This window comes from Panulirus ornatus, chromosome 3 (assembly GCF_036320965.1).
Source record: "Panulirus ornatus isolate Po-2019 chromosome 3, ASM3632096v1, whole genome shotgun sequence".
NCBI lineage: Eukaryota > Metazoa > Arthropoda > Malacostraca > Decapoda > Palinuridae > Panulirus > Panulirus ornatus.
In genome coordinates this window covers 2795886-2816068 of record NC_092226.1, presented here as the reverse complement: position 1 = coordinate 2816068, position 20183 = coordinate 2795886, and the positions used below count along the sequence as shown (strand labels likewise).

The window sequence follows — 20183 nt, the reverse complement described above, 5'->3', positions numbered from 1 at the left end:
ATCTTTGTGCTGTACTCAGAAAAACTCAGCATTGAAGGTTTTAGCAAGTGAATGTGATGAGAGCAACAATCTTGGGCAACAAAAATCAAATAATCACAGAGCTTTACCTAACAGGCAAAATTGGGAGGAAAACATAAAAAACACTGAAGTTTACAGGGTAAAGAAATCTTTTACCAAAAGGCATGGAAGTTGGGAGGCTCATGATCCATATGGTGAGGAAAGGAGTTTTGTACCATAGAAGGCTCAAATACCACCTTTAGAATGGATATGTCAAAGACTAGGGTGTCTAAATGTGTGTGGATGTAACCAAGATGAGAGAAAAAAAAGGAGAGATAGGTAGTATGTTTGAGGAAAGGAACCTGGATGTTTTGGCTCTGAGTGAAACTAAGCTCAAGGGTAAAGGGGAAGAGTGATTTGGGAATGTCTTGGGAGTAAAGTCAGGAGTTAGTGAGAGGACAAGAGCAAGGGAAGAAGTAGCACTACTCCTGAAACAGGAGTGGTGGGAGTATGTGATACAGTGTAAGAAAGTAAACTCTAGTTTGATATGGGTAAAACTGAAAGTTGATGGAGAGAGATGGGTGATTATTGGTGTATATGCACCTCGGCATGAGAAGAAAGATCATGAGAGGCAAGTGTTTTGGGAGCAGCTGAATGAGTGTGTTAGTAGTTTTGATGCACGAGACCGGGTTATAATGATGGGTGATTTGAATGCAAATGTGAGTAATGTGGCAGTTGAGGGAATAATTGGTATACATGGGATGTTCAGTGTTGTAAATGGAAATGGTGAAGAGCTTGTAGATTTATGTGCTGAAAAAGGACTGGCGATTGGGAATACCTGGTTCAAAAAGATAGATATACGTAAGTATACATATGTAAGTAGGAGAGATGGCCAGAGAGCGTTATTGGATTACGTGTTAATTGATAGGCGCCCGAAAGAGAGACTTTTGGATGTTAATGTGCTGAGAGGTGCAACTGGAGGGATGTCTGATCATTATCTTGTGGAGGTGAAGGTGAAGATTTGCAGAGGTTTTCAGAAAAGTAGAGAGAATATTGGGGTGAAGAGAGTGGTGAGAGTAAGTGAGCTTGGGAAGGACACTTGTGTGAGGAAGTACCAAAAGAGACTCAGTACAGAATGGAAAAAGGTGAGAACAAAGGAGGTAAGGGGAGTGGGGGAGGAATGGGATGTATTTAGGGAAGCAGTGATGGCTTGCGCAAAAGATGCTTGTGGCATGAGAAGCGTGGGAGGTGGACAGGTTAGAAAGGGTAGTGAGTGCTGGGATGAAGAAGTAAGAGTATTAGTGAAAGAGAAGAGAGAGGCATTTGAACGATTTTTGCAGGGAAAAAATGCAAATGAGTGGGAGATGTATAAGAGAAAAAGGCAGGAGGTCAAGAGAAAGGTGCAAGAGGTGAAAAAGAGGGCAAATGAGAGTTGGGGTGAGAGAGCATCATTAAATTTTAGGGAGAATAAAAAAGATTTTTTGGAAGGAGGTAAATAGAGTGCGTATGACAAGGAAACAAATGGGAACTTCAGTGAAGGGGGCTAATGGGGAGGTGATAACAAGTAGTGGTGATGTAAGAAGAAGGAGTGAGTATTTTGAAGGTTTGTTGAATGTGTTTGATGATAGAGAGGCAGATATAGGGTGTTTTCCTCGAGGTGGTGTGCAAAGTTAGAGGGTTAGGGAGGATGATTTGGTAAGCAGAGAAGAGGTAGTAAAAGCTTTGCGAAAGATGAAAGCCGGCAAGGCAGTGGGTTTGGATGGCATTGCAGTGGAATTTATTAAAAAAGGGGGTGACTGAATTGTTGACTGGTTAACTAAAGTTATTTAATGTATGTCAGACTCATGGTGAAGTGCCTTTGGATTGGCGGAATGCTTGCATAGTGCCATTGTACAAAGGCAAAGGGGACAAAGGTGAGCGCTCAAATTACAGAGGTATAAGTTTGTTGAGTATTCCTGGGAAATTATATGGGAGGGTATTGATTGAGAGGGTGAAGGCATGTACAGAGCATCAGATTGGGGAAGAGCAGTGTGGTTTCAGATGTGGTAGAGGATGTGTGGATCAGGTGTTTGCTTTGAAGAATGTATGTGAGAAATACTTAAAAAGCAAATGGATTTGTATGTAGCATTTATGGATCTGGAGAAGGCATATGACAGAGTTGATAGAAATACTCTGTGGAAGGTATTAAGAATATATGGTGTGGGAGGCAAGTTGTTAGAAGCAGTGAAAAGTTTTTACCGAGGATGTAAGGCATATGTACGTGTTCGAAGAGAGGAAAGTGATTGGTTCTCAGTGAATGTAGGTTTGCAGCAGGGGTGTGTGATGTCTCCATGGTTGTTCAATTTGTTTATGGATGGGTTGTTAGGGAGGTGAATGCAAGAGTTTTGGAAAGAGGGGCAAGTATGCAGTCTGTTGTGAATGAGAGAGCTTGGGAAGTGAGTCAGTTGTTGTTCGCTGATGATACAACGTTGGTGGCTGATTCCTGTGAATAACTGCAGAAGCTGGTGACTGAGTTTGGTAAAGTGTGTGAAAGAAGAAAGCTGAGAGTAAATGTGAATAAGAGCAAGGTTATCAGGTACAGTAGGGTTGAGGGACAGGTCAACTGGGAGGTAAGTTTGAATGGAGAAAAACTGGAGGAAGTAAAGTGTTTTAGATATCTGGGGTGGATTTGGCAGCGGATAGAACCATGGAAGCGGAAGTGAATCATAGGGTGGAGGAGGGGGCGAAAATTCTGGGAGCCTTGAAGAATGTGTGGAAGTCGAGAACATTATCTCGGAAAGCAAAAATGGGTATATTTGAAGGAATAGTGGTTCCAACAATGTTATATGGTTGCGAGGCATGGGCTATGGATAGAGTTGTGCGCAGGAGGGTGGATGTGCTGGAAATGAGATGTTTGAGGACAATATGTGGTGTGAGGTGGTTGGATCGAGTAAGTAATAGTAGGGTAAGAGAGATGTGTGGTACTAAAAAGAGTGTGGTTGATAGAGCAGAAGAGGGTGTTTTGAAATGGTTTGGTCACATGGAGAGAATGAGTGAGGAAAGATTGACCAAGATGATATATGTGTCAGAGGTGGAGGGAACGAGGAGAAGTGGAAGACCAAATTGGAGGTGGAAAGATGGAGTGAAAAAGATTTTGTGTGATCGGGGCCTGAACATGCAGGAGGGTGAAAGGCATGCAAGGAATAGAGTGAATTGGAACGATGTGTTATACTGGGGTCGACGTGCTGTCAATGGATTGAACCAGGGCATGTGAAGCATCTGGGGTAAACCATGGAAAGTTCTGTGGTGCCTGGATGTGGAATGGGAGCTGTGGTTTCGGTGCATTATTACATGATAGCTAGAGATTGAGTGTGAACGAATGTGGCCTTTGTTGTCTTTTCCTAGTGATACCTCGCACACATGAGGGGGGAGGGGGTTGTTATTTCATGTGTGGCGAGGTGGCAATGGGAATGAATAGAGGCAGACAGTATGAGTTATGTATATGTGTCTATATGTATATGTCTGTGTGTGTATATATATGTATACGTTGAGATGTATAGGTATGTCTATTTGCGTGTGTGGACGTGTATGTATATACATGTGTATGTGGGTAGGTTGGGCCATTCTTTCGTCTGTTTCCTTGCGCTACCTCACAAACGCGGGAGACAGCGACAAAGCAAAATAAATAAATAAATATATTCATTTATTTATTTTGCTTTGTCGCTATCTCCCGTGTTTGCGAGGTAGCGCAAGGAAACAGACGAACGAAATGGCCCAACCCACCCCCATACACAATGTATATACATACACGTCCACACACGCAAACATACATACCTATACATCTCAATGTACACATATATATACACACACAGACACATACATATATACCCATGCACACAATTCACACTGTCTGCCTTTATTCATTCCCATCGCCACCTCGCCACACATGGAATACCATCCCCCTCCCCCTCATGTGTGCAAGGTAGCACTAGGAAAAGACAACAAAGGCCCCATTCGTTCACACTCAGTCTCTAGCTGTCATGCAATAATGCCCGAAACCACAGCTCCCTTTCCACATCTAGGCCCCACACAACTTTCCATGGTTTACCCCAGATGCTTCACATGCCCTGATTCAATCCACTGACAGCACATCAACCCCGGTATACCACATCGATCCAATTCACTCTATTTCTTGCCCTCCTTTCACCCTCCTGCATGTTCAGGCCCCGATCACACAAAATCTTTTTCACTCCATCTTTCCACCTCCAATTTGGTCTCCCACTTCTCCTCGTTCCCTCCACCTCCGACACATATATCCTCTTGGTCAATCTTCCCTCACTCATTCTCTCCATGTGCCCAAACCATTTCAAAACACCCTCTTCTACTCTCTCAACCATGCTCTTTTTATTTCCACACATCTCTCTTACCCTTACATTACTTACTCGATCAAACCACCTCACACCACACATTGTCCTCAAACATCTCATTTCCAGCACATCCACCCTCCTGTGCACAACTCTATCCATAGCCCATGCCTCGCAACCATACAACATTGTTGGAACCACTATTCCTTCAAACATACCCATTTTTGCTTTCCGAGATAATGTTCTCGACTTCCACACATTCTTCAAGGCTCCCAGGATTTTCGCCCCCTCCCCCACCCTATGATTCACTTCTGCTTCCATGGTTCCATCCGCTGCCAGATCCACTCCCAGATATCTAAAACACTTTACTTCCTCCAGTTTTTCTCCATTCAAACTTACCTCCCAATTGACTTGACAATCAACCCTACTGTACCTAATAACCTTGCTCTTATTCACATTTACTCTTAACTTTCTTCTTTCACACACTTTACCAAACTCAGTCACCAGCTTCTGCAGTTTCTCACATGAATCAGCCACCAGCGCTGTATCATCAGCGAACAACAACTGACTCACTTCCCAAGCTCTCTCATTCACAACAGACTTCATACTTGCCCCTCTTTCCAAAACTCTTGCATTCACCTCCCTAACAAACCCATCCATAAACAAATTAAACAACCATGGAGACATCACACACCCCTGCCACAAACCTACATTCACTGAGAACCAATCACTTTCCTCTCTTCCTACATGTACACATGCCTTACATCCTCGATAAAAACTTTTCACTGCTTCTAACAACTTGCCTCCCACACCATATATTCTTACCTTCCACAGAGCATCTCTATCAACTCTATCATATGCCTTCTCCAGATCCATAAATGCTACATACAAATCCATTTGCTTTTCTAAGTATTTCTCACATACATTCTTCAAAGCAAACACCTGATCCACACATCCTCTACCACTTCTGAAACCACACTGCTCTTCCCCAATCTGATGCTCTGTACATGCCTTCACCCTCTCAATCAATACCCTCCCATATAATTTACCAGGAATACTCAACAAACTTATACCTCTGTAATTTGAGCACTCACTCTTATCCCCTTTGCCTTTGTACAATGGCACTATGCACGCATTTCGCCAATCCTCAGGCACCTCACCATGAGTCATACATACATTAAATAACCTTACCAACCAGTCAACAATACAGTCACCCCTTTTTTAATAAATTCCACTGCAATACCATCCAAACCTGCTGCCTTGCCGGCTTTCATCTTCCGCAAAGCTTTTACTACCTCTTCTCTGTTTACCAAATCATTTTCCCTAACCCTCTCACTTTGCACACCACCTCGACCAAAACACCCTATATCTGCCACTCTATCATCAAACACATTCAACAAACCTTCAAAATACTCACTCCATCTCCTTCTCACATCACCACTACTTGTTATCACCTCCCCATTTGCGCCCTTCACTGAAGTTCCCATTTGCTCACTTGTCTTATGCACTTTATTTACCTCCTTCCAGAACATCTTTTTATTCTCCCTAAAATTTAATGATACTCTCGCACCCCAACTCTCATTTGCCCTCTTTTTCACCTCTTGCACCTTTCTCTTGACCTCCTGTCTCTTTCTTTTATACATCTCCCACTCAATTGCATTTTTTCCCTGCAAAAATCGTCCAAATGCCTCTCTCTTCTCTTTCACTAATAATCTTACTTCTTCATCCCACCACTCACTACCATTTCTAATCAACCCACCTCCCACTCTTCTCATGCCACAAGCATCTTTTGTGCAATCCATCACTGATTCCCTAAACACATCCCATTCCTCCCCCACTCCCTTACTTCCATTGTTCTCACCTTTTTCCATTCTGTACTCAGTCTCTCTTGGTACTTCCTCACACAAGTCTCCTTCCCAAGCTCACTTACACTCACCACCCTCTAAATAAAATGATAATATAAATAATAATAATAATTTTTTTTTTTTTTTTTTTTTTTGCTTTGTCGCTGTCTCCCGCATTTGCGAGGTAGCGCAAGGAAACAGACGAAAGAAATGGCCCAACCCACCCCCATACACATGTATATACATACGTCCACACACGCAAATATACATACCTACACAGCTTTCCATGGTTTACCCCAGACGCTTCACATGCCTTGATTCAATCCACTGACAGCACATCAACCCCGGTATACCACATCGCTCCAATTCACTCTATTCCTTGCCCTCCTTTCACCCTCCAGCATGTTCAGGCCCCGATCACACAAAATCTTTTTCACTCCATCCTTCCACCTCCAATTTGGTCTCCCTCTTCTCCTCGTTCCCTCCACCTCCGACACATATATCCTCTTGGTCAATCTTTCCTCACTCATTCTCTCCATGTGCCCAAACCATTTCAAAACACCCTCTTCTGCTCTCTCAACCACGCTCTTTTTATTTCCACACATCTCTCTTACCCTTACATTACTTACTCGATCAAACCACCTCACACCACACATTGTCCTCAAACATCTCATTTCCAGCACATCTATCCTCCTGCGCACAACTCTATCCATAGCCCACGCCTCGCAACCATACAACATTGTTGGAACCACTATTCCTTCAAACATACCCATTTTTGCTTTCCGAGATAATGTTCTCGACTTCCACACATTCTTCAAGGCTCCCAGAATTTTCGCCCCCTCCCCCACCCTATGATCCACTTCCGCTTCCATGGTTCCATCCGCTGCCAGATCCACTCCCAGATATCTAAAACACTTCACTTCCTCCAGTTTTTCTCCATTCAAACTCACCTCCCAATTGACTTGACCCTCAACCCTACTGTACCTAATAACCTTGCTCTTATTCACATTTACTCTTAACTTTCTTCTTTCACACACTTTACCAAACTCAGTCACCAGCTTCTGCAGCTCCTCACATGAATCAGCCACCAGCACTGTATCATCAGCGAACAACAACTGACTCACTTCCCAAGCTCTCTCATCCCCAACAGACTTCATACTTGCCCCTCTTTCCAAAACTCTTGCATTCACCTCCCTAACAACCCCATCCATAAACAAATTAAACAACCATGGAGACATCACACACCCCTGCCGCAAACCTACATTCACTGAGAACCAATCACTTTCCTCTCTTCCTACACGTACACATGCCTTACATCCTTGATAAAAACTTTTCACTGCTTCTAACAACTTGCCTCCCACACCATATATTCTTAATACCTTCCACAGAGCATCTCTATCAACTCTATCATATGCGTTCTCCAGATCCATAAATGCTACATACAAATCCATTTGCTTTTCTAAGTATTTCTCACATACATTCTTCAAAGCAAACACCTGATCCACACATCCTCTACCACTTCTGAAACCACACTGCTCTTCCCCAATCTGATGCTCTGTACATGCCTTCACCCTCTCAATCAATACCCTCCCATATAATTTACCAGGAATACTCAACAAACTTATACCTCTGTAATTTGAGCACTCACTCTTATCCCCTTTGCCTTTGTACAATGGCACTATGCACACATTCCGCCAATCCTCAGGCACCTCACCATGAGTCATACATACATTAAATAACCTTACCAACCAGTCAACAATACAGTCATTTCACTTATTCATTATACTTTGTCGCTGTCTCCCACATTAGCGAGATAGCGCAATGAAACAGACGAAAGAATGGCCCAACTCACCCACATATACATGCATATACATACATGTCCACACACACACATATACATACCTATACATCTCAACGTATACAAATATATACACACACAGACATATACATATATACACATTCTTATGAGTCCATGTGGAAAATGAAACACGAATAAGTTCCCAAATGCACTTTCGTGTAATAATCACATCATCAGGGGAGACACAAGAGAGAAATATATCAGTTGATGTACATCGAAGAGACGAAGCTAAGACGCCATTTGGTAAACATGTGATTGTCTATGTACATAATTCATACTGTCTGCCCTTATTCATTCCCGTCGCCATCCCGCCACACATGAAATGACAACCCCCTCACCCCCCCGCATGTGCGCGAGGTAGCGTTAGGAGAAGACAACAAAGGCCACATTCGTTCACACTGCCATGTATAATGCACTGAAACCACAGCTCCCTTTCCACATCCAGGCCCCACATAACTTTCCATGGTTTACCCAAAATGCTTCACATGCCCTGGTTCAATCCATTAATAGCATGTTGACCCCAATATACCATATTGTTGTAATTCACTCTATTCCTTGCACGCCTTTCACCCTCCTGCATGTTCAGGCCCCGGTCACTCAAAATTGTTAAAGACACATCATGGTGATATTCTTAAAAGTGAACGAAGAGTGTGGTCATTAACTCAAATACAGATTGAGAAAAAAACGGAATGCACAATACTGTCATGACGGGACTAGTTGAGAGTTTTTAGGTCTCCTATTCTAATTTTGACTGGTGTGAAGCTGTCATGCTTAATGATGGAATGTTAAGATGGCATGGCATGAAAGGAGAAGTGGAAAGACAATGTGGGAAAATCTGAGCTAAAGGTGTAACTCCTAATGGAAGTATCTATGGATATGCGTAGAGATCAAGGGTGTATGACAGAGCTCCTGCAGTAGCTGATCTACTGTGCAGTAAAACAATGTTTACTGGATATCTGTTAGCAAATGAGATTGTTTCATACCTGCAGTATATGGGAAATTACAGTTCGCTGGTCTTGTGAAGCATCACTGTGAGTATTGGGAGAATCTGGATGGCAAATTTGGTGCAAAAGCCTTTGGGCCTGAAACAGAATGGTACATATAACCAGTGGGAAACATAATGTCATTTCATACATAGTAAATTATCTACAACTTTTGAAGGAAAGCAGAATTATCAAGTAAACACAATTAACCCTCAAACATTTCTTTAACTTCTCCTTTCCTACCATCAAATTCACATTTTTCATGTTAAAAAAAAAATGTTTACAGTTTCAAAGATACTTTAATAACAATGAAAAACAATCACTAAAGATGAATATTTCCTGCACCACTTTCCCTCATATAGTACGTGCAAGTTCTGTGGATGTTTAAGCACAACACAGTCAAATGTGCAGGGGTTACTAAGCCTGAGAATGAAGCAAGTTGCCTTGTGTGTGTTTCATCAATTTTACCTACAAAAGAAAGTTGATTACAGATAATAATCATGTTTTATCTTGTATAATGAATCTTCTCATGTTATATTCATTGATACTTGATGATAACTATTTTCATTAATGCAAAACAATAAAAGTTTCTAAAATTACCAACTGCACCAATCAGATGCAGTGTGTCAAGGTCAGGAGGGCACTGGCAACATTGCCTCCATTTTCGAACCTTTCCCTACCTTAGCTTGATCAATTTTCAATGCTGGAAGAGTCAGTGCCCACTAAATCAGATCAAAAGACATATCATAATCAAATAATTCTGGATCATCTGCCTGGTTCTCTAAATCCAGATAAAAGCTGCTCAATTTTCTTCCAAGAGAACTTATGAACATGTACTCTCATTAGCATAGATGGAGGATGACTGACTGCAGGGAGAAATGATAGCACAATGTCAAGCCAGCCATCACCCGCACTCAAGTATGGCCTTGAAACTGAGTTGTGAACCTTGACACATAGATATCCATTATATCGCTTTGCTTGTATAAATATGTCTGGAGTCATTAGAGGGTTGATAACATACTAACAATCTCTACATATAATTATACTTAATTGACCCAGAAAGGGTGGTTCTGGAACAATTCTAAATTCATGAAATTCTGAGACCAATAATCTTAAGATACCTCTAAGGTTTCAGGAATGGAACTAGACATTATAGCATTCCACATTTTACTTTACATACTGTACTATTTTCTACTGAAGTTGATATTTTAAGGATAAATGACTGTATTATCAATTTCTTAATTCTATCCAATAGAAAATATGTGGAGTGGATCTTAAACCTGAGCAGTAGCAGCAGCAACAGTTAATACATTAACAGCAAGGATGACACCCAATGTTATCAATCATATCATCCAACAGATCTATCTATTCCTCAAATGTTTCAATTTACAATGGGTAACGGGTGGATCAAGCATATACAGCTGTATTTCTTACATGAACAGTGCCCTTAATCTATATTAGGGTGATGACATATGTAAGACTCCTGGATTGTTTTATTCATATTCATTACTGTAACCCCAAGAAATTATGCATACCTGCGTTTTGCTAGGGTTAGCAGTAGGGGCTGGGGACCCAATTGTAGGTAGGAGCATTATATAGAAGTAATCTTTAGGAACATTAAGTAGGATCCTCTGCAAACACTGTACTAGAGTTACCCTCTGCCAGTGGCCTATTAAGGGTGAGACACTAAAGACTAAGAAGTGGCATTGGAGTTCATCAGTTATGGAGACTCTTTTGCTGTGGCCATATACTTGAGGGAATCACAATTGCAACAGGCGTTAGAGATGTAGATAGATGGATAGCTGGGGACCCTCATTCCTCAAGACCTTTACCGACAAAAATGAAAATGCCTGTGTGCACTCGATCCCTCCAGCAAAACTGTAATGAAGTTACTGGGTATAAAATACCCAAAGCGATAGACAAACAGTTTAACTAGTCTTATACTCACAACATGTACAAGCAGTAGACATAATTGTTTATTTTATTCATTTTGCTTTGTCGCTGTCTCCCGCATTAGCGAGGTAGCGCAAGGAAACAGACGAAAGAATGGCCCAACCCAACCACAGACACATGCATATACATACACGTCCACACACGCAAATATACATACCTATACATCTCAATGTACACATATATATACACACACAGACATATACATATATACACATGTACATAATTCACACTGTCTGCCTTTATTCATTCCCATCACCACCTCGCCACACATAGAATAACATCCCCCTCCTCCCTCATGTGTGTGAGGTAGCGCTAGGAAAAGACAACAAGGGCCCCATTCGTTCACACTCAGTCTCTACCTGTCAAGTAATAATGCACCGAAACCACAGCTCCCTTTCCACATCCAGGCCCCACAGTACTTTCCATGGTTTACCCCAGACGTTTCACATGCCCTGGTTCAATCCACTGACAGCACATCGACCCCGGTATACCACATCGTTCCAATTCACTCTATTCCTTGCATGCCTTTCACCCTCCTGCATGTTCAGGCCCCAATCATTCAAAATCTTTTTCACTCCATCTTTCCACCTCAAATTTGGTCTTCCACTTCTCCTCGTTCACTCCACCTCCGACACATATATCCTCTTGGTCAATCTTACCTCACTTATTCTCTCCATGTGACCAAACAATTTCAAAACACCCTCCTCTGCTCTCTCAACCACACTCTTTTTATTACCACACATCTCTCTTACCCTACTATTACTTACTCGATCAAACCACCTCACACCACATATTGTCCTCAAACATTTCATTTCCAGCACATCCACCCTCCTGCGCACAACTCTATCCATAGCCCACGCCTCGCAACCATACAACATTGTCGCAACCACTATTCCTCCAAACATACCCATTTATGCTTTCCGAGATAATGTTCTCGACTTCCACACATTTTTCAAGGCTCACAGAATTTTCGCCCCCTCCCCCACCCTATGATTCACTTCCACTTCCATGGTTCCATCCGCTGCCAGATCCACTCCCAGATATCTAAAACACTTTACTTCCTCCAGTTTTTCTCCATTCAAACTTACCTCCCAATTGACTTGACCCTCAACCCTACTGTACCTAATAACCTTGCTCTTATTCACATTTACTCTTAACTTTCTTCTTTCACACTTTACCAAACTCAGTCACCAGCTTCTGCAGTTTCTTACATGAATCAGCCACCAGCGCTGTATCATCAGCGAACAACAACTGACTCACTTCCCAAGCTCTCTCATCCAGAACAGACTGCATACTTGCCCTTCTTTCCAAAAGTTTTGCATTTACCTCCCTAACAACCCCATCCATAAACAAATTAAACAACCATGGAGACATCACACACCCCTGCCGCAAACCTACATTCATTGAGAACCAATCACTTTCCTCTCTTCCTACACGTACACATGCCTTACATCCTCGATAAAAACTTTTCTCTGCTTCTAACAACTTGCCTCCCACACCATATATTCTTAGCACCTTCCACAGAGCATCTCTATCAACTCTATCATATGCCTTCTCCAGATCCACAAATGCTACATACAAATCCATTTGCTTTTCTAAGTATTTCTCACATACATTCTTCAAAGCAAACACCTGATCCACACATCCTCTACCACTTCTGAAACCACACTGCTCTTCTCCAATCTGATGCTCTGTAAATGCCTTCATCCTCTCAATCAATACCCTCCCATATAATTTACCAGGAATACTCAACAAACTTATACCTCTGTAATTTGAGCACTCACTCTTATCCCCTTTGCCTTTGTACAATGGCACTATGCAAGCATTCCGCCAATCCTCAGGCACCTCACCATGAATCGTACATACATCAAATATCCTTACCAACCAGTCAACAATACAGTCACCCTCTTTTTTAATACATTCCACTGCAATACCATCCAAACCTGCTGCCTTGCCGGCTTTCATCTTCCGCAAAGCTTTTACTACCTCTTCTCTGCTTACCAAATCATTTTCCCTAACCCTCTCACTTTGCACACCACCTCGACCAAAACACCCTATATCTGCCACTCTATCATTAAACACATTCAACAAACCTTCAAAATACTCATTCCATCTCCTTCTCACATCACCACTACTTGTTATCACCTCCCCATTAGCCCCCTTCACTGAAGTTCCCATTTGCTCCCTTGTCTTACGCACTTTATTTACCTCCTTCCAAAACATCTTTCTATTCTCCCTAAAATTTAATGATACTCTCTCACCTCAACTCTCTTTTGCCCTCTTTTTCACCTCTTGCACCTTTCTCTTGACCTCCTGCCTCTTTCTCTTATACATCTCCCACTCATTTGCATTTTTTCCCTGCAAAAATCGTCTAAATGCCTCTCTCTTGTCTTTCACTAATAATCTTACTCCTTCATCCCCCCACTCACTACCCTTTCTAATCAACCCACCTCCCACGCTTCTCATGTCACAAGCATCTTTTGCGCAATCCATCACTGATTCCCTAAATACATCCCATTCCTCCCCCACTCCCCTTACCTCCTTTGTTCTCACCTTTTTCCATTCTGTACTCAGTCTCTCCTGGCACTTCCTCACACAAGTCTCCTTCCCAAGCTCACTTACTCTCACCACTCTCTTCACCCCAACATTCACTCTTCTTTTCTGAAAACCCATACAAATCTTCACCTTCGCCTCCACAAGATAATGATCAGACATCCCTCCAGTTGCACCTCTCAGCACATTAACATCCAAAAGTCTCTCTTTCGCGTGCCTATCAATTAACACGTAATCCAATAACGCTCTCTGGCCATCTCTCCTACTTACATACATATACTTATGTATATCTCGCTTTTTAAACCAGGTATTCCCAATCACCAGTCCTTTTTCAGCACAAATCTACAAGCTTTTCACCATTTCCATTTACAACACTGAACACCCCATGTATACCAATTATTCCCTCAACTGCCACATTACTCACCTTTGCAGTCAAATCACCCATCACTATAACCCGGTCTTGTGCATCAAAACCACTAACACACTCATTCAGCTGCTCCCAAAACACTTGCCTCTCATGATCTTTCTTCTCATGCCCAGGTGCATATGCACCAATAATCACCCCTCTCTCTCCATCAACTTTCAGTTTTACTCATATCAATCTAGAATTTACTTTCTTACACTCTATCACATACTCCCATCAATCCTGTTTCAGGAGTAGTGCTACTCCTTCCCTTGCTCTTGTCCTCTCACTAACCCCTGACTTTACTCCCAAGACATTCCCAAACCACTCTTCCCCTTTACCCTTGAGCTTAGTTTCACTCAGAGCCAAAACATCCAGGTTCCTTTCCTCAAACATACTACCTATCTCTCCTTTTTTCTCATCTTGGTTACATCCACACACATTTAGACACCCCCAATCTGAGCCTTCGAGGAGGATGAGCACTCCCCACATGATTCCTTCTTCTGTTTCCCCTTTTAGAAAGTTAAAAAATACAAGGAGGGGAGGGTTTCTGGCTCCCCGCTCCTGTCCCCTTTAGTTGCCTTCTACGACACATGAGGAATGTGTGGGAAGTAATCTTTCTCCCCTATCCCCATTTGTAATTACTGTGAATCCTAAACCACCAAAACAAAGACTGTCCATATCTCAGATATCTAACCAGTGAATCCTCTGCCAAAACAAACCAACTAAGACTCAAAAATATGAAGCTTCAGAAAGTAATACTTATGAACACCCTGACCAAGTAGGTTGTAACATGATCCCACACTGACAGAAAAGATAGTACCTACCTATGGATACCTATGACAAGATTTTGCTATGTAGTAAGGCTGGCATATATACTACTTATCAACAATACTGTTACTCTGTGCTATCATGAGCACTGTGCTGATCTCTCAGATTAGGATTCATATGGAACCATTTTTATCAGTTTGTCTAACCTTTAAATGGTTTCAATGTTCTCTCTTTGCATGTTTTCATTTCATGGGACAAAACATCATTCAAATCTTTTCACCATTTTCCTGGGCTCTCAAATATCTATCAGGAGCATTTTTAATTTATCTCTAGGAATTCTTGCACATCTCATATTTTTCTATGTTAGGTAAGATGGAACGGACAGCTGAAGGCCTAATTACGAAAATCTAAAGGAAGAGAAGTGGTTTTGATATCTGGGAGTGGACTTAGCAGTGAATGGAACCAGTGAAGCAGAAGTGAGTCACAGGGTAGACGAGGGGGTGAATGTTCTGGAAGGGTTGAAGAATGTGTGTAAAGTGAAAACATTATCTCGGAGACCAAAAAATTATATGATTGATGGAAAAGTAGTTCTAACAATGTTATTTGGTTGCAAGGTATGGGCTATAGATAGGGTTGTGCGGAGGAGGATGAATGTGATGGAAATGGTTCGAGGACAATATGAGGTGTGAGGTGGTTTGATCGAGTAAGTACTGAAAGGGTAAGTAAGATGTGTGGTAATAAAAAGAGTGTGGTTGAGAGAGCAGAAGAGGGTGTGTTGAAATGGTTTGGACATATGGAGAGAATGAGTGAGGAAAGATTGACAAAGAGGATATATGAGTTGGAGGTGGAGGGAACAAGGAGAAGCAGGAGACCAAATTGGAGGTAGAAAGACAGAGTGAAAAAGATTTAAGCGATCGGGGCCTGAACATACAGAAGGGTGAAAGACAAGCAAGGAATAGAGTGAATTGGAATGATGTGGTGTATGTATATATATATTTTTTATTTTGCTTTGTCGCTGTCTCCAGCGTTAGTGAGGTAGCGCAAGGAAACAGATGAAAGAATGACCCAACCCACCCACATACACATGAATATACATACATGTCCACACACGCAAATATACATACCTATACATCTCAACGTATACATATATATACACACACAGACATATACATATATACACATGTACATAATTCATACTGTCTGCCTTTATTCATTCCCATCGCCACCCCACCACACATGAAATAACAGCCCCCTCCCCCCTTATGTGCGCGAGGTAGAACTAGGAAAAGACAACAAAGGCCCCATTCGTTCACACTCAGTCTCTAGCTGTCATGTATAATACACTGAAACCAACAGCTCCCTTTCCACATCCAGGCCCCACACAACTTTCCATGGTTTACCCTACACGCCTCACACGCCCTGGTTCAATCCATTGACAGTAAGTCAACCCCAGTATACCACATCGTTCCAATTCACTTTATTCTATGCACGCCTTTCACCTTCCTGCATGTTCAGGCCCCGATCGCTCAGAATCTTTTTCACTCCATATTTCCTCCTCCAATTTGGTCTCCCACTTCTCCTTGTTCCCTCCACCTCCGACACATATCCTCTTGGTCAATCTTTCCTCACTCATACTCTCCATGTGACCAAACCATTCCAAAACACCCTCTTCTGCTCTCTCAATCACACTCTTTTTATTACCACACATCTCTCTTATCCTATTATTACTTACTTGATCAAACCAACTCACACCACATATTGTCCTCAACCATCTCATTTCCAGCACATCCATCCTCCTTCGCACAACTCTATCTATAGCCCATGCCTTGCAACCATAAAACATTGTTGGAACCAATATTCCTTCAAACATACCCATTTTTGCTTTCCGAGATAATGTTCTCGACTTCCACACATTCTTCAACGTTCCCAGAACTCTTGCCCCCTCCCCCACCCTGTGATTCACTTCCGCTTCCAGGTTCCACCTGCTGCCAAATCCACTCCCAGATATCTAAAACACTTCACTTCTTCCAGTTTTACTCGATTAAAATCTTACCTCCCAACTGACTTGTCCCTCAACCCTACTGAACCTAAAAACCTTGCTCTTATTCACATTTACTCTCAGCTTTCTTTTTTCACACACTTTACCAAACTCAGTCACCAGCTTCTGCAGTTTCTCACACGAATCAGCCACCAGCGCTGTATCATCAGCGAACAACAACTGACTCACTTCCCAAGCTCTCTCACCCACAACAGACTGTATATATATATTTAAAAAGTTTAAAAAGAGAGATATACGTTAGTGTACGTATGTAAGTAGGAGAGATGGCCAGAAAGCGTTACTGGATTAAGTGTTAATTGATAGGCGAGCAAAAGAGAGACTTTTGGATGTTAATGTGCTGAGAGGTGCAACTGGAGAGATGTCTGATCATTATCTTGTGGAGGCAAAAGTGAAGATTTGTAGAGGTTTTCAGAAAAGAAGAGAGAATGCTGGGGTGAAAAGAGTGGTAAGAGTAAGTGAGGTTGGGAAGGAGACTTTTGTGAGGAAGTACCAGGAGAGACTGAGTACAGAATGGAAAAAGGTGAGAACAAAGGACGTACAGGGAGTGGGGGAGGAATGGGATGTATTTAGGGAAGCAGTGATGGCTTGTGGAAAAGATGCTTGTGGCATGAGAAGCGTGGGAGGTGGGTTGATTAGAAAGGGTAGTGAGTGGTGGGATGAAGTAAGATTATTGGTGAAAGAGAAGAGAGACGCATTTGGACGATTTTTGCGGGGAAAAAATGCAAATGAGTGGGAGATGTACAAAAGAAAGAGGCAGGAGGTCAAGAAAGGTGCAAGAGTGAAAAAGAGGGCAAATGAGAGTTGGGGTGAGAGAGTATCATTAAATATTAGGGAGAATAAAAAGATGTTTTGGAAGGAGGTAAATAAAGTGCATAAGACAAGGGAACAAATGGGAACTTCAGTGAAGGGGCTAATGGGGAGATGATAACAAGTAGTGGTGATGTGAGAAGACGGAGTGAGTATTTTGAAGGTTTGTTGAATGTGTTTGATGACAGAGTGGCAATGGGAATGAATAAAGGCAGACAGTATGGTCTATGTACATGTGTATGCATGTATGTGTCTGTGTGTGTATATATATGTATACGTTGAGGTGTATAGGTATGTATATTTGCGTGTGTGGACGTGTATGTATATACATGTGTATGTGGGTCGGTTGGGTCATTCTTTCGTCTGTTTCCTTGCGCTACCTCGCTAATGCGGGAGACAGTGACAAAGCAAAATATATATATATAATAATAAAGATAATATATATATATAAGGCTCCCACTTCTCCTTGTTCCCTCCACCTCTGACACATATAACCTCTTTGTCAATCTTACCTCACTCATTCTCTCCATGTGACCAAACCATTTCAATACACCCTCTTCGGCTCTCTCAACTACACTCTTTTTATTACCAAACATATCTCTTGCCCTTTCATTACTTAATCAAACCACCTCACACTACATATTGTTCTCAAACATCTCATTTCCAACACATCCAACCTACTCCGCAAAACCCTATCTATAGTCCATGCCTAGCAACCATAAAACACTGTTGGAACCACTATTCCTTGAAACATACCCAATTTTCCCCTCCGAGATAATATTCTCACCATCCATATATCCTTGGGAGAATAAAAAGATGTTTTAGAAGGAGGTAAATAAAGTGTGTGAGACAGGTGAACAAATGAGAACATCGGTGAAGGGGGATAATGGGGAGGTAACAACAAGTAGTGGTGAAGTGAGAGGGAGAAGGAGTGAGCATTTTGAAGGTTTGTTGAATGTGTTTCATGATAGAGTGGGAGATATAGGGAGTTTTGGACAAGGTGGTGTGCAAAGTGAGAGGATCAGGGAGAATGATTTGGTAAATAGAAAAGAGGTAGTGAAAGCTCTGCGGAAGATGAAAGCCAGCAAGGCAGCAGGTTTGGATGGTACTAATGAGGAATATAGTAAAAAAGGGGGTGACTGTCTTGTTGACCGGTTGGTGAGGATATTCAATGTATGTATGGTTCATGGTGAAGTGTCTGAGGACTGGCAGTATGCATGCATAGTGTCATTGTACAAAGGCAAAGGAAATAAAGGTGAGTGTTCAAATTACAGAGGTATAAGTTTGTTGAGTATTTCTGGGAAATTGTATGGGAGGGTATTGATTGAGAGGGTGAAGGCATGTGCAGAGCATCAGACTGGGGAAGAGTACTGTGGTTTCACAAGCAGTAGAGGATGTGTGGATCAGGTGTTTGCTTTGAAGAATGTATGTGAGAAATACTTAGAAAAACAGATGGATTTGTTGGTAGCATTTATGGGTCTGGAGAAGGCATATGATAAAGATGATAGTGATGCTTTGCGGAAGTTATTAAGAGTACATGGTGTGGGAGGCAAGTTGTTAGAAGCAGTGAAAAGTTTTTATAAAGGATGTAAGGCATGTGTACAAGTAGGAAGAGAGGAAAGTGAATGGTTCCCAGTGAATGTCGGTTTGCGGTAGGGGTGCGTGATTTCTTCATGGTTGTTTAATTTGTTTATGGATGGGGTTGTTAGTGAGGTGAATGCAAGAGCTTTGGAGAGAGGGGCAAGTATGCAGTCTGTGGTGGATGAGAGGGCTTAGGAAGTGATGATACAGCTGATGACACAGTGCTGGTGGCTGATTCGGGTGAGAAACTACAGAAGTTGGTGACTGAGTTTGGTAAAGTGTGTGAAAGAAGAAAGCTGAGAGTAAATGTGAATAAGAGCAAGGTTATTAGGTTCAGTAGGGTTGAGGGACAAGTCAAATGGGAGGTAAGTTTGAATGGAGAAAAACTGGAGTAAGTGAAGTGTTTTAGATATCTGGGAGTGGATTTAGCAGCGGATGGAACCATGGAAGCAGAAGCGAGTCACAGGGTGGGGGAGGGGGCGAAGGTACCGGGAGCAATGAAGAATGTGTGGAAGACGAGAACATTATTTCGGAGTGCAAAAATGGGTGTGTCTGAAGGAATAGTGGTCCCAACAATGTTATAAGGTTGTGAGGCATGGGCTATTGATAGGGTTGTGCGGAGGAGGATGGATGTGTTGGAAATGAGATGCTTGAGGACAATATGTGGCATGAGGTGGTTTGATCAAGTAAGTAATGAAAGGGTAAGAGAGATGTGTGATAATAAAAAGAGTGTAGTTGAGAGCAGAAGAGGACGTATTGAAATGGTTTGGACGCATGGAGAGAATGAGCGAGGAAAGATTGACAAAGAGGATATATGTCAAAGGTGGAACAAGGAGAGGTGGGACATCAAATTGGAGGAGGAAAGATGGAGTGAAAAAGATTGTAAGTAATCAGGGCCTGAACATACAGGAAGATGAAAGGTGTGCAAGGAATAGAGGGAATTGGAACGATGTGGTATACTGGGGTTGATGTGCTGTCAATGGATTGAAGCGTCTGGGGTAAACTCTGGAAAGTTTTGTGGGGCCTGGATG

At 42.1% G+C, this 20183-nt stretch overlaps 1 protein-coding gene across 2 annotated transcripts in view; it reads right to left on the bottom strand.

The window, feature by feature from the left end:
• Positions 1-20183, bottom strand: part of LOC139760017 (mediator of RNA polymerase II transcription subunit 12-like protein) — a 456094-nt gene that overhangs the window by 35714 nt on the left and 400197 nt on the right. For both annotated transcript variants that reach the window (XM_071682758.1, XM_071682766.1), the window contains exon 27: positions 9026-9124. In XM_071682758.1, coding sequence (XP_071538859.1) covers positions 9026-9124 — 99 coding nt within the window. The remainder of the gene's footprint in view (positions 1-9025; positions 9125-20183) is intronic.